The 15,759-nt window shown below is 47.8% G+C and overlaps 1 protein-coding gene across 1 annotated transcript in view; it reads right to left on the bottom strand.

Moving 5' to 3' along the window:
• MDGA1 (MAM domain containing glycosylphosphatidylinositol anchor 1) overlaps positions 1 to 15,759 on the bottom strand; it is a 197,477-nt gene that overhangs the window by 118,203 nt on the left and 63,515 nt on the right. The window contains exons 2-4 of the mRNA XM_030554282.1: positions 14,178 to 14,317; positions 5,789 to 5,963; positions 768 to 964 (exon numbers count right to left, since the gene is read on the bottom strand). Coding sequence (XP_030410142.1) covers positions 768 to 964; positions 5,789 to 5,963; positions 14,178 to 14,317 — 512 coding nt within the window. The remainder of the gene's footprint in view (positions 1 to 767; positions 965 to 5,788; positions 5,964 to 14,177; positions 14,318 to 15,759) is intronic.

Raw genomic sequence — 15,759 nt, forward strand, 5'->3', positions numbered from 1 at the left:
GTTAGGAGTAACTGACACAAACATGAAAACCTTGGCCTGCTCACAGGCAGTTTGCCAAAAGGAAAAAGGGCTAAAAATCTGTTGGCTGTGAACAGCACACATGGCTCTAGGAGTGAACCTGATGAGCAGAGAAGGTGTATTGCCATCAGCATGTGTGTAGCAATGGGATGCTAGGGGATGTGCAGCTGGAGAGATGGGAGCACAGGGGAAGAGTACCAGGGGCCTATGGACTGGATTCCATTTCCTTCTTTAAGGAACATAACGAAACAGAATAACTTGGCCTGGATTCCTGAGGTTTCCTGCCTAGCCATCCCTGGCTCCATCCCCAAAGAGGCCGCAGTGGCCCTTGGGCACAGGCGTCATTCTGATGGTAGGACAAGAAATTCCCAGCTACGATCCTCCCTCGTGCTCCACTCTTCTCCCTTTGTCTACATTAAACACTTTAGGGGAAGGCCTGCAGGCAGAGGAGTCCTCTTGACCCATCACAGTCCTCTGTATTGGGAGTGCTTCTTGCAATCCACACTTCTCCTACCACCCTCTCCTTAGTATATGGAACAAGCCAAGCGGGGAGTGAGAAGCATCACCCACAGACAATAAACTGTGCAGGGATCCTGGATTATTGGGGAACCTGGTGGGTGCCAGGAGGAGGACAACATTTCCCCTCACGGCATGGTAGGGATGGACCCATGATGATCTTCAGGCCCTGGTGGGTGATTTGCCAACACAAGCCAGTGGTGAGGTTTGGGGGTGGGTGTTGTCTCTCTCACCTGTGTGTAGAGTGGCTCATAGATATCCACTCCATTATCTTGGCTGTGGGAGAGTGTCTCAGCACCCCGTTTCCAGATGAAGCGAGCGGGAGGGTTAGAGTTGACTGTGCACCGGAGGAAGACCGTCTTCTCCTGGTAGAAGCTGCCACGTACATCGCTGATGGTTTGGTGGACAGTGAGAATGGGCTCGTCTAGATCTGGAAGGGAGTGAGGGGAAGGTCCGCGGGGGCCATTAGCAAGGTTCAGGCCACGGTACATGCAGCCTGGTGAGCAGACAAAGCTCCAGGAGGGAGGAGAAGAGGGGAATCCCTCCACACACACACACACACACACACACACACTCAGTCAGTCAATGAAAACACTAAGCTAGAAGCAGACCTGACTCAACACATGGAACCTTAAGGGAACTGCTGGGAGAAACCATCTCCAGTCCACTCCACAACATTCCAGGAGCAGGAAATAAGCTCTGATTTGCAGCCTCCAGCTGGCAGTAAGATTAACTGATTGGCTATCTGACAGGACCACAATGTCATCATTCCAGCTCCCAGATCACTTCCCCTCTGCTCCCTGATCTCAATCCTCTGTTCTAGCTGATAGGTAAAGGGCTCCAAACCTCAAGAACTCTCCTCCCCCACCCTTCCTCCCCTCTGCTCCCACCCTTCACTTCTGTGGCCTCTGTCCCTGAATGGGAAGGGATTTCTTCTGGGAAGTTGGGGCTATACCCTTCTCTTGGACATGGTCAGACAATGGAAAAAAACATGAAAAACCTTAAAGCTGAAGAGAAAATGGGAACAACAGATGGACAGAGATGGAAATTCATCTCACAGACAGGAAAGAGTCTGGTGGAATGTCAACCATGGGATGTAAGAACACAGGAACATCTGGATGCAGCCTCTTCTCTCCCATTAAAAAAGTGCACCCCAAACCCTTCTTCCTATTACCATGTGCACAGATCCTCTCTCCCCTCCACCATCCCCTCCACCCCTATTAAAAAAGCACTGTAAATATCTTCCTCCCTGACTCCAAAACTATCCATTAGACTGTCCCCTTCTCTCTCCACTCCCTAGAAAAAAACACCCTCCCAAGTCCTCTCTCACTTCCCCTACACCAAACTCATGTTAGTCCTGGTATTAACCTTTAATTTGAAAGGATCTGAAGAAGAGTCCTGCAGAGGGTCCCATTTGGAGAGCTCACCATGCTGGCAGGCTTCGCCCACTGCAACCTTCCTGCTAGAAAAGGGCTTCTCAAACTGTGCCCCTGTGCTGTGAGGGGCTAGTGTGGGAGCAGAAAGGGGAGATGGAGTCTTGGAGCCCCTTTGTCTGAGGGAGACCTAACAGCTGGAGAACCCCTGGACTGGAACATGAGACAGCATCACTGTTGAGATTAATTGACATTCAGGCCCTGTTTAAAGTTGTACTAATTTGGAGAGATGGGGCCAAACTGGACTCCTGATTCTGACATGCCCCCAACCCCTCTCACACACACCTCTACATTTTGAGGGGAGGGTGGCCACTGATCTTAGTGGAGCAACTCTGGATATCCCCCCATCACCAAGCTCAGAATCAGGCCCCAACTTGACTGTGAATGCTACATCTGAGGTAACTATCAGTAAAACCCATGCACACTGCCTTCATTTGTGCCTTCCTGCGACCCCCCCTGCCCCAGAGCCTATGAAGGGAAAGCGTGCATTCCCATCACTCCATGTTCTTACATGTCAGTGGATTTTAAAATATTGGTTCAGATGTTTGCAAGTTTGGAAATCTAGCTACAAAGGGAAAAGATTAATCGCTGTTAATGCGCTCTCTGACTAGCATGTCTTCCCCACAGAGATGTGCGCATGGACCAGTCTGTTTACATATTTTAATGAGGCGTGTGTTCTGAAGACAGCATTTATAATGGGAGCCAAGATTTGTTAGCCTGACAGCATCATGATTTAGAGACATAAGCTGAACTGTTAGCTGAATGACAGAAAGAGAGAGAAGAAAAACAGAGAAGAGACCCTTCTCTACACGTGTTGTTAACAGGAGCGCTAACTGAATTTTATACTATCCTTCCCCTTCATCCATGACCCTGGGCAGAGCCTACCACCACCCCACTCCTCCATTTCCTTCCTTTATCCCTCAAGACATTAGAAGACTTGAGTTACAGCTAACATCCTTCCAGCCTGCCAATGCTTAGTCAACTGGAAGCAAGAGGTTCACTATTATGATAGGAGATTTTCCTCCAACCCCCATGGACAGAGCACACCAGCTCCCCAGAACTCCCAGCCCCCATCCATTTGTGCTCTCTCCATGGTAGGGCAGAGCGCTATCTTCCTTTATATTCCTAGATTTCCTCCTTCAAACTCTCTTTTAATAGCTGCCAGCCCTTGGCCCAGCCCTCCTGAGAGATGCTACAATAAGAACCAAGGAAACACATATGTCTCTGGCGTACAGTAACTCCGCTGAAGTCAATGGAGTTGCACTAGGGACACATTTAGCACTGACCCAACCGCATGGAATGCTTCAACAACAGCATCTTCCTCTTTCCATTCGTCTTCCCTTTCCCCAGCATGGAACCGCTCCAGGCAGCAGCATCCCTGCCTAGTGCAGCGAGACCTAGGAACTTTCTGCTGGCAACTGCAGCTTCCTAGATCCCCCTGCCCAGAAGGCTGGTTGGCAGCCGTTGATACTCAGCTGCACACTGCCTTGCTTTCTCCTTAGAGGAAGACTTGCTTTAGTGAAAATCAAAGGATAGGGAACTTTGGAAGATCTGGGTGCATAAATGGCAACCTACACCTCCATCCATGAAACTCGGCCTCTATGGGGCTTCAGTCTCCAGATCAGTTTAGAGCTTTCTTCTTGTGAAAGCAAATTGCCCTCAGAACCAGCACGGGCACACACTAAGCACGACAAGGCCAAATCCATGCCTGGTGCAACTTCCTGACTTCAGGAGAGCGACACTAAGGGTGGATGTGGCCCAGAGTGTGCTTGTGTTTTGCTCTTCCCATAGTCCACTTGATCTTGACCTAAGAGAGACTGACACTCCCCAGCCCCACCAAACCAGGACAGGGAGCAGCCAACCTTCTGATTCTGGCCCAAAGCAGTGGGATCATTCACTGCAGGCTACTGTACCCTCCTTGGAACCATCTGCATGTGCCTAACGGAGCTTCCCAGGCAATCTGCAATACATCCTACTGAATGTTCCAGAGCACCAGGGCTGGCCACTGAAGACACTAAAACTAAGGGCAGCACTGAGATTATGGGGACTGTTCCCAATTATGTATTAGAGGAAGGAAAAGAAGGGTATAGTTTGAAATTCTGGCTCAGCCAGCTAAAGGCTGGCCCTTGTGATCCCTCAAACAACTACCTGATCTTTCCTAACTGCTCCCTTTTATATACAGCAAATACTGAAAGAAAGCAGACTCTTCTCCCACAAAACACGCAAACAGAAGAGATGCATTACCAAGTCCATGTGCAGAGTAGACGTTAGTATCAGAAAGCCCTTGGCCACCCCATTGGCCCCACAGTTCTAAAGGTCAGAAATGCATGAGGAACCACAGGACTCTACATCACCCTACTTTCAAACTGCACCCCAATGCAAAGGGACCTCCCACAACTTACAATGCTCATATCAAGAGTCTTTCCACAATCCCATTCCTAAAGACACAGAGACCTGGACAAGCTGCTATGCCATGGTCTGAGAAGACCAAAGTTCCCTTTGTAGGGGAGCAATTAAATGCCTGAACTGTAGACATGAAAGTGGAAAGGTGGACAAGCCAAGAGTTCTTAGGTGGTTTGGGAACTTCTCAGAGCAAAGACAGCTGGAATCCACAGAGAAACAGTGACCCCACCCACAGCAGCATTAGCTGCAGGAGGAGTTACATGTGCCCCCTGCCTAAGTAGTAGGATGGTACTCACCCAACACTGCCCTAGTGGGGTAAAGGAGTGGGGCAAGGTAAGGGAGGAGAGAAACTCAAACCAAAGCAGAAGGCAACAGTCAAAGCTGATTTAAAATAGGAACCTGCCCAGGCTGCAAGACACAGTTCTGGATCCTGACTCTCCCAAAGTTGTGGGGGTGCTCAGGCCAATCTCTAATGTAAACCTTTACTTAATGTTTAATTGGACCTTCAGAACTGAGGTCAGTGAGGACCTTGGTTTGGTGCCACCAAGATTTGAAGGGAATTGCATCAGTTGATGGCCCCAAGGAATGAGCAGAATTCCCACCAAACAAGGAAGCAGCTTGATGGGAGTCTGTGCTGTACTGTGCCTGCTTATCCTCCGCAAAGCAGAAAGTGTCTGCCTAGTAAAGTTCCCTCAAAATCGTGCTTGGTTCCAGGTCTTTGGTCTCTCTCACAAGGGGGTATCCACACGACAGCAACACAACCCCATTCTAACCTTCATCACAGCTGGCCACAACAGCCCATGTATAAATGTTGCACCCCACAAGGCGTAATAAGTGGAATCTCCAAGGTGAGAGAGACCCAGGTAGAGCAATAAAAGGCCAGAGGAATTTCAGATCAGCTCTCTTCCTTTTTGGCTTAAATTGAGGGATTCTTGGCTTTCCTCCTATGCTCACCCCTTATTTAGCCATTCACAATGCAGCCTCCCCAGGAGCATCCCACTGTTCTGACAGTGCTTCAGATGAGGCATAGTAGGAATCAGTGCAATGGTTTCTGGGGTGTTCCAGGTATCTAAGGTGGATCCATTTTGGAGTGGAGAGCAAGTCAATGTTGAAACAGAGAAAAACAAAAGGGAACAGAAGCCAAACACCCTCACCAGCCCAGATAACCATTGGGGACCCTTGGAGGGGATCACGGTCCCTGGGCTGAGAGAGGTTGATTTAGACAGATAAAGTCATCCTGCCCCACAAAGGGTCTAACATCCCAGGGGGAAGTGGGTTCCGGAGGTACCACTTTTGTCCCTTTGTCCCTTGGAGGGGAGCATGGTTCTAGGTTCATGTAGAGTCCTGCTGGCCACACAGTTAGTTATAGACACACAATAGAGCTGTGGGGTGCTCTGGGCTGCCGCTAAATGACTTACACTGCACATCTACTCGAATGGACTTGATGGCAGGGACCCCAACCCCATTCTCAGCTTTACAGTAATAGCGGCCTCCCTGCAGCCTCTGGATCTTCTCAATCCGAAGTGTCTCATTAAACACCGATGTCTCCTGGAATTTGTCCGAGGCACTGCCAGCAGTTTTGGTCCACCTCACCTGCAGGGGAATAGGAGAGGGAGGGAGGCAAACACAGCAAAAAGCCACACGAATGGACTCAGAGCTGTGGACGCAGCTCTAAGGCCTCAGATTACAGCAACACTCACCTTTGTGCCCCTCATCTGAGAAGGCAACATTCCCCACCTTATGCCCACAGAGTCAGGCACAGCCATGTTCACTGGAGCCAAGGCAGGTTTAGCAGCTGATCCAAAATGTCCCTGCCAAATGGCTGCACCTGTCCATTCGCAACCCACTAGTGCCCCGCAGTGACCCCCAAATGTAACAGCTCCTCCCATCTTGCTGTGTGTTCCCCTGCCATTAAACTCCCCCTACTATTCGCAAAAGTGCATTACATTTGCTCACTCCTGATCAGTTCAATTAGCCAGCACAAAACCTTTGCCAAACCCGGTTTGCTTAGTGCTGGCACACACAAGGCTTTCCGTGCTGATCCTTGGAGGGCAGAAGCTGGCCAGCAAGCCAAGCATGGATGGCCAGGAGGGGTGGAGCCTTGCAGGTAACTAGCTCATGGCTACAAAGCTATTATCACCACTTCTCTTGGCACCTTTACCATCATTTTCCAGGCAATGGAGAATAAACAAACACACAGAACATATAGCAAATCTCCAGAACACAAAGACCAGGTAGTTATGGGAGACTTTCACTACCCAGACATCCCTTAGAAAAATAATACAGCAGAACACATTTGCAGTAACTTTTTGGAATGTACTGGGGACAACTATTTGTTTCAGAAAGTGGAGGAAGTAACCAGGGAGATTGCCAGTTTAGCCTTGACGCACTCTAACAAGGAAGAATTGGTTGCGAATCTGAAGGCAATCTGAATGAAAGTGATCATGGAATGACTGATTGCGTGACTCTAACAAAAGAAAGGCATGAACAAAACAATGGTCTTCCAAAAAGCAAATTTTAACAAACTCAAAAACTGGAAGTAAGGTCCCATGGGCAGAAAACCTAAGAGGTAAAGGAATTCAGGAGAGTTGGCAGTTTCTCAAGGAGACAATATTAGAAGGCACAACTGCAAGCTATTCTGATGCAAAGGAAAGATGAGAAGACTAGTAGGAGGCCAATATGGGTCCATCAGAAGCTCGTTAATTACCTGAAAAATCATAAAGGAATCCTACAAAAAGTGGAAACATAGATGAATTGCTGGGAGGAGTGCAAAAGGACAGCACAAGCAAGTAGGGACAAAATCAGAAAGGCTAAAGGGCTTGTCTACACTTGAAATGCTGCAACTGTGCCACTGTAACAGCAACGCTGTTTAAGCACTTCTGTGTGGATACTACCTAATTCTTCCATCAAACTAGCACTGTCTACATTGGGGTTAGGTCAGATTAACTATGTATCTCACGAGTGTGGATTTTTCACACCCCATAGCGATGTAGCTGGGTCATCCTAACTTTTTAGTGCAGAAAGACTAAGGTCTGGTCCTACACTATGGGGTTAGGTTGAATTTAGCCATGTTTGGTCAATTTAAAAATGAATGTGTCCACACAACCAACCCCATTCTGTCGACCTAAAGGGCTCTTAAAATCGACTTCTGTACTCCTCCTCGGTGAGGGGAGTAGCGCTAAAATCAACTTTGCTGGGTCGAATTTGGGATAGTGTGGACACAAATTGATGGTATTGGCCTCCGGGAGCTATCCCAGAGTGCTCCATTGTGACCACTCTGGACAGCACTTTGAACTCTGATGCACTAGCCAGGTACACAGGAAAAGCCCTGGGAACTTTTGAATTTCATTTCCTGTTTGGTCAGCATGGCGAACTCAACAGCACAGGTGACCATGCAGTCTCCCCAGAATTGTAGAGCATAGAATGTTTCTACACTCCCCCTATCATCTCCATTCCTGAGGTTATCGCAGATTAGAAGGTGAAAAAAACCACACTCGCGATGACATGTTTTCTGAGCTCATGCAGTCCTCCCGCATTGATAGGGCACAGCTTAATGCATGGAGGCATTTAATGGCAGGGCCAGGAAAGAATTAAGTGAGCACAAAGAGCGGAGGCAGGATGTGATGCTGAGGCTAATGGGGGAGCAAACGGATATGATCAAGTATCTGTTGGAGCTGCAGGAAAGCCAACAAGAGCACAGACCCCCGCTGCATCCATTGTATAACCCCCTACCCTCCTCCCCATGTACCATAGCCTCCTCACCCAGATGCCCAAGAACACAAGGGGAGGGGCAGGGGGAGGCGGAAGGGAGGCTCTGGGCACCCAACCAGTCCACTCCAGAGGATGGCCCAAGGAACAGAAGACTATCATTCAAACAGTTTTGATTTGTAGCGTGGCTATAATAAGCAATGTGGCCTTGTCCTTCCCTCTTCCCCCACCCCACCCGGGTTACCTTGTCCGTTCTCTCATTTTTTTTTTGTAATTAATAAAGAATGCATGGTTTCAAAACAATAGTTACTTTATTTCGAAGGATGGAGGGTGGTTGGCTTACAGGGAATTAAAATAAAAAAGGGGGTGGGTTTGCATCAAGGAGAAACACAAATAACTGTCACACCGAAGCCTGGCCAGTCATGAAACTGGTTTTCAAAGCTTCTCTGATGCGCAGCATGCCTTGCTGTGCTCTTCTAATTGCCTTGGTGTCTGGTGCGAAACGATTGTCTGCTGTTGCTTTCATGGAGGGAAGGGCAACTGATGACATGTACCCAAAACCACCTGTGACAATGTTTTTGCCCCTTCAGGCATTGGGAGCTCAACCCAGAATTCCAATGAGTGGCGGAGACTGTGGGAACTGTGAGGTATCTACTCACAGTGCACCACTCCGTAAGTCGACACTAGCCATGATAGTTAGGACGCACTCGGCCGACTTAATGCACGTAGTGTGGACATATGCAAACTACAGTATAAAATCGATTTCTAAAAATTAACTTCTATAAAATCGACCTAATTTCGTAGTGTAGACATACCCTAAGGAAAGTGTAGGTCCTCTACTTAGCTGGGAAAAAGTGCTAATAACTTATTACATCAAGAAGGCTGTGGTGTTGAATGCCTATTTTGCTTCAGTCTTCACTAATGGTGACTAGATACTCTATACAATTAAATATTAACAACAAGGGGAAAGGAACACAAGGAAAAACAGGGAAAGAACAGGTTAAAGAATATCTAGATAAAGTCAGAAGTACTGTATTCAAGTCAACAGGGCCTGATAAAATTCATCCTAAGGTATTTAAGGAACTAGCTGAAGTAATCTCAGAACTGTTAGCAATGATTTTCAATAATTTATCAGGGATGGGTGAATCCCAGAAGACTGGAGAAAAGCAAACTTAGTTACCCATCTTTAAAAAGAGGAACTAAGAGGACCGGGACATTATGGACTAGTCAGCCTAACTTCTATACCTGGAAATTTACTGGAACAAATAAACAATCAATCAATTTGTAAGCACCTAGAGGATAATAGGGTTATAAGCAATAGCTATGTCAAGAACAAATCATGCCAAACCAGCTTGATTTTCTTCTTTGATAGGGTTACTAGCATAGAGGTTGGAGGAAAGCAGTAGACTTTGTATATCTTGATTTTAGTAAGGCTTTTGGTGCAGTTCCACAAGACATTCTGATAAGCAAGGTAGGGAAATGTTGTCTAGATGAAACTAATATAAGGCAGGTGCCCAACTGGTTGGAAGATCATACTCAAAGAGTAGTTATCAATGGTTTTCTGTCAAACTGGGAGAGCGCAGATACTGGGGTTCCACAGGGGTCAGTCTTGATCCAAATACTATTCAAGATTTTCATTAAATGACTTGAATAATGGAGTTGAGAGTATGCTTATAAAATTTGAGGATGACACAAAGTGGAGAGGGGTTGCACTTTGGAGGACAGGATTAGAATTTAAAATGAGCATGACAAATTAGAGAATTGGTCAGAATTCAACAAGATGAAACTCAGAAAAGATACGTACAAAGTACTACACCTAAGAAGGAAAAAAAATCAAATGCACAATTACAAAATGAGGAGTAGCTGGCTACACAGCAGCACTGCCGAAAAGGGGTTATTGTGGATCACAGGTTGAGTAGATGAGTTAAGGATGTGATGCAGTTGAGAAAAAGGCCAAATATTTTGAGATGTATTAACAGGAGTGGAAGACATGGGAGGTAATTATTTCACTCTTCTTGGCACTGGTGGGGCCTGGAGTACTGTGCCTATTCTGTGCATCTAGGAAAGGATTAGGAAAAAGGGTGAGAGAGTCCAGAGGAGAGCAAAAAAAATAATTAATAACTACAGAAAACTTGACCTCTGAGCAAAGGTTAAAAAAACTGGGCATGTTTAGTCTTGGGATCACATGACTGCCAGGGGATCTGATAACTGTCTTCAAACGTATTAAGGGCTTTTATAAAGAGGACAGTGATCAGTTGTTGTCCTACCTTCAATAGACATGGAGAAGAAGTAATGGGCTCAATCTGCAGCCTGAGAGATTTAGGTTAGATACTAGGAAAAGCTTTCTAACAAAAAGAGTAGTTAAGTGCTGGAATAGGCTTCCAAGGGAGGTTGTGGAATCCCCATCATTAGACGTTTTTTAAGAACAGGTTGGACAAACTGTCACAGAGTGGGGGGGGAGTCAGGGCCCTGCACCCTCACTTCCTGAGATTCACTGTGCTCTCAGCCAGCCAGTACAACAGAAGGTTTATTAGACGACAGGAACACAGTCCCAAGCAGGGCTTGTAGGTACAACCAGGACCCTTCAGCCAGGTCAATCTGGGAGGCAAGGAGCTTAGACCCCAGACTTGGGGTTCCCTGCATCTTCCCAGCCAGCCCAAACTGAAACCAAAACCCCTCCAGCCGGCTCTCTCCCCCTTCTTCTCTCCCCCTCTTCCTTTGTCCAGTTTCCTGGGCAAAGGCATTGCCTCGCCCCACTCTCTTCCTGGCTCAGGTACTGTCCCTCAATTAAAGTCATCCCTGCTCTCCCATCCCCCATGCAGACAGTCTCAGTAAAACTAGATGACATTCCCAGGTCAATCCGCCTCGCTCCCTACTGCATCACACAAACACCTGTCAGGGACATTCTAAGTTTACTTGTTCCTGCCTCAGCACAGGGGGCTGGACTTGATGACCTCTCGAGATCCCTTCCAACCTTACATTTCTGTGATTCTATGAATGGGGATATTCATCTGTTTGGCTTCCAAAGTGAGAAGTTCAGCTACTGCTGTTAGCCTGTCTCCCCCTCTGGAGGGGACCCCACAAGGGTTATTTTTGTAAGTCTCTCTTTTGTCGTAAACACACTTTAATAAAAGAAAAAGAGCCCTTCAGAATTCAAACAATTTTACATTTTTTTACGGTTAGTCTTAGAACACCACCTGCACATTTGTAGGTCATTTCACAATTAACTGCGGGGATGCAGAAACATGCCCCTGGAGACTGAAGTCCTATCTGTATATCTCATAAAATATACAGCAGCTGTGCAAGCTTTCCCCTACCCCAACCCAGAGAGCACGGAAGGAAATCAATGCCCATGGCCCATTTGTTCATTGGCCTCTCAGTCTCCTTTGTTGGCTGCCTCTGCTCTCAGGGTACATCTACACTGCAGTCAGAGGTGTGACTGCAGCACTTGTACACATACCTGAGCCAGCTTTGACCTAGCAAGCTTGAACAATAGGGGGGAAGGCATGGCAGCACACTCTGTACAAGCCCACCCAGGACTACGGGTATGTACCCGAGTGGCTAGCCTGAGCTGCCACTCCTGCTGTTGCAAATTCATTCCTATAACTTTTCAAGCTAGCTAGGGTTGTCTGCACATGGCACAGTCACACCTTTGACCAAGGGAGCTGGAACAATTTGTATAGCAGGGGTGCTGAGAGCCGTTGAACCAAACTGTAAACCCTGGATATGCTGGAAACTACTTCAAGCCAGGGGGTGCGGCACCACCCCCAGCACCCTTAGTTCCAGCACCTATGCCTTTGAGTTCAATACAGACATCTCTGAAGCACCAGTTGCTATGGTAGCTTCCGGCAATCTGGACACCTATCCCCTAGCAACTGGGTTGAGATCCACCAGGTCATTTTGCACTGAACCCAAAGCAAACACTAAAAGGATATTCATTTCCAACTGCCCTCACGCTAGACAGAGCCGCTGGAGGGGAGTGGGTACGTTGGTCCACGCCCAACGCCAGTTGACGTGGGGCTGAACTAGAGCCATTGCTCTAAAGATGGCGGGATTCTACAGCCCACTCCCCTGCTAGGCAGATTTGCTCAGCTAATGGCCATATGCGATGAATTTATTTAGTCTTGGCAGGGTTATGATGAGATCATTTTAGGGCCCCAAATCTCAGAGTCTCTTGTTTGCACAGCTGCTTCAGTCAGCTCTTTAATCTTTCCCCAGCCTTTTCATTTCAACTTCGTTTAAATATTTGAGCTACACGTTAAAGCTTCAGTGAGTAAACGGAAGAAAGGGAGGGAAAAGATTAGACAAAGGCTAAGAGAAGAGCTTTGATCTGGAGTAGTGGGGGAAGGCGCAGAGAGCATGCGTGGGAGTGGAGTTAAGAGACAGAAAGGATGTGGTAGATGGGCAAAGTAGAGAAGGAAGAGAGAAGAGGCAGGGAGAGAAGGGAAGCTGGGGAGAGAGAGAGATGGGATGTGGGCATAGCTCTGTGTGAGCCAGTGTTCCATGTCTGCCTGACCTCTTTGGACATACACGCCAGGGTCCCATCTGCACACCTGGGCTCTGCATGTGCTAGTGTTACACACAAACAAACAGGTTCTGGGGATGCCACACTTTCTTGTGCAGCAGCATTCTGTATGCACCAGGGGTACATCAATGTTCTCTAGTCCTGCCAGGCTCAGAGCGCCCATGAGCATCACATTGCCTGCATGCTCCTCAGCAGCATGGGCATCAGTTGTCTCCATGCCTCTATTCTGCACAGCCAGGATCTGCCCACTGTGCACAGGATCAGTGTGCCTAAGTGCCTAGGGTAGGTAATCCTCCACAATGACACACAAGAGGCTCTGTTGAGTGGCCCAGCTGCCCAACATCCTGGCTCACCATCATTTTGTTTCTTAAAAGACATTTTGTTGGCTAATTCTAACTTGGATTCTCTGGCTGAGCTGCTCTCTCTCTCCTTTGTCATTTCCTACCAGCCAAGGCCCAAGAGACAAGTAGCGTCTGGTCAGTTAGTGCAGGGAAGGGGTGGCTGGCACACACAGAGCTACAGCTTATCAGCATCAGTGCCTACGGCTGGCAAGGCTGCTGCAGGGGCAGCAGGAACAGCTGAGCTTCTCACCAATCCTCTTATAACTCTCCCCCGGAGAGCTTCATTCACAGTGTAACTCACTCCCCAGGGTTTATTCTGGCCCTGAAGGCCCAAGTTTAGCCACAGTTTTACCCATGTTCTGGGGTCATTTACACACATCAGCTGCTATGTAAGAATTTCCCTGCAGTTCTCTATGGCATGGGTCTGAATCCAGCTTTAGACAGTAGCAATCAAAAATTACCACCACTGGCAGCTGCTTGGCGTCCACTGTATGAAATGAGTTGATAGGTCCCAGTCCAGGTCATCATGGACAAGTGTCCAAATCAGAAAAATGCCCCCTTCCCCAGTGTTCCACTAACTGAGTGATCCCCTTTGCTGGCCTGGTCCGAGAGGCCAAGGCTGAACAGACCACGGAGGTTTGACTTCACTCTTACATTGGTGAGATGTGACAGGGAAGCTTGCACTACCCCTGTCCAAGCTGTACCTGTCCTGTGGAGAGAGGATTGGAGTTTCTAGTGTTACCTACACAGCCCTGAATTCAACACAGCCCATCTTTTTAGTTCATTCTGGTCCATTAGAATGATAGATGCTCTGGAGAGAGACTTGTGCTACCAATATACAGCACGCAGGCAGAACTGGGCAATATTTCACCTTAGGCCCTGTTGCTCCCAAAACACAGTTTTCACTAGTACTCGAGCCACAGCGAAATTGTCATATGCTGTACTGTGGTAGGACTTCTGGCCTCGTTGTAGGCCACAGCCCTAGCTCCAGAGGACACTCACTCATCCAGTGTCTCTGCTCCTCAGCCCTTTCTTTCTTTTATTGCAGCTACTGCCCAGGAAGCCAGGGGAGAAAGAGAGGAGAGGAACCTACCTTCAAAAAGGTAGAGGAGTGAAGGTAGTGGGGAAATGTGTCCTCCAACCACCCCCAATGTCTCCTCTACAAGGCGAGATTAGAGTGAACCCAACAGAGAAGCACAGGGGTGCATGTGACTGGCATTACAGAAAGGTTACCTGTGGCCGTGGGTGTCCCGTGACCAGACACTGCAGCACCAGGGTGTTGCCCTCCCGGATAGTGTACACTCGTTCACTGATGTTATCTTCCTTCACAACACAGGCCTGCCCCGCATGGATGATCTGGGCCTGAGCTGGAGCTGGGAGAGAGAGAACTAATTAGAACAGGAAATGCCAGCAACATATAGGTGGAATCCAAGTCCTCACAAAACTGTTGGAATTGCCACACTTCGCTCCTGGAGCCACGCAGCCTCTGCTGGGCTGCAGAAAATGAAAGCAAGACTAATGTCAGTACTGGAGAGGCAAGAGCATCATTGCTCTGAAAACTGGGGAATTTCCTCCCTCCCCTGGCATCCGTGAATTTAATCTGGGGGAAAGAAACTGGGATTAGCAGCTGTGGAGACTGAAGACTAGAGTACACTGAGAGATAGCGTAAGCCAGTGATCAATAGGAGCCAGGAACTTCTGAACTCTATTCCTAGCTCTGAGAAGGAGTGTTGTCTGGGACTGGCTGTGTGACCTGGTCAAATCAGGAGTGCTCTGTGCCTGTAGAAGAGAGATTATGATGGTGATTTACTTTGTAGTGGGGTTATGAGAGTTAATCAGCCAGTCACTCCAAAGGGCTCTGCAGAGCTGTATAAGCACTGGCTATTAGTACTTATCCCCAGAACAGGTTACAGCACAGGCCACGGTAGGTACAAGTCTCTCCCATGCTGTCACATCAACATGCCTTAGCCTTGTGCTAGAAGAATCCTCCTCTAGCAGTGAGAGAGGACTTCATTCTCTGTGGCTCCTTAAATCCCTGAGATTTCCGCTGAGACTCCAACAAGGGCCAATTTGTGGCAACACTAGGAACTGAACTGAGACCATCAACGCTTTTCACTGAGGCCAATGCAGCAGCATCCAAAAGGAAAGATTTTTGGTTCCCCCTAAGAGGGAAGTGAAGGTGAAAGGCTCCATATCCCATTACCAAGTCCTTAAACCAACCAATGCCTCACCTCAAACCCTGCTAGTCAGTCCTGATCAACAGGAATAGGAGCCATTTCTACAAGTAGTAAGGGGGAATATATAAAAAGATCTGGTTTGAGAGGACCTGCATCAACAGTCCTCTGGTCCATATGCTGAGAGCCTTCATGATCACTGCAGCAGCTGGGGAGTGTTGTATGTGACTGTGCGCATCCCCATGGGACACCGGTGCTTGGCCAGGCAGAAAACTGCAGCCTAACTTTAAGGAATGGATAAACCTGAATATGTTACTAGTTCAGTGGAGCATGTGTTTCCTTCTTGCTGCAGCACTTCCATGTGGATTCATCTCCTCAGCCCTATTATCCCCAGCATAATTCAATACAGGACAGCTTTGAGAGGGAAATGAAGAAAGGGCTTAAAGCAAAGAGTTTTATAAAAGCTCTCCAAACCAAGCACAGGGTTTGCAAGGAAACCCCATTATGCAGGCAGAGTTAAATACCAGCTTTGGCACAAAGTTTGCCAAGGTGCAGGGACTTCTGGAGTAAGCCACAGATCCCGTCACCACGCAGCCACTAAGGATGAAAAAATCAAAATATTGTTAGCCAGTGCGAAATGAA

Source organism: Gopherus evgoodei, chromosome 3 (genome assembly GCF_007399415.2).
Source record: "Gopherus evgoodei ecotype Sinaloan lineage chromosome 3, rGopEvg1_v1.p, whole genome shotgun sequence".
NCBI lineage: Eukaryota > Metazoa > Chordata > Testudines > Testudinidae > Gopherus > Gopherus evgoodei.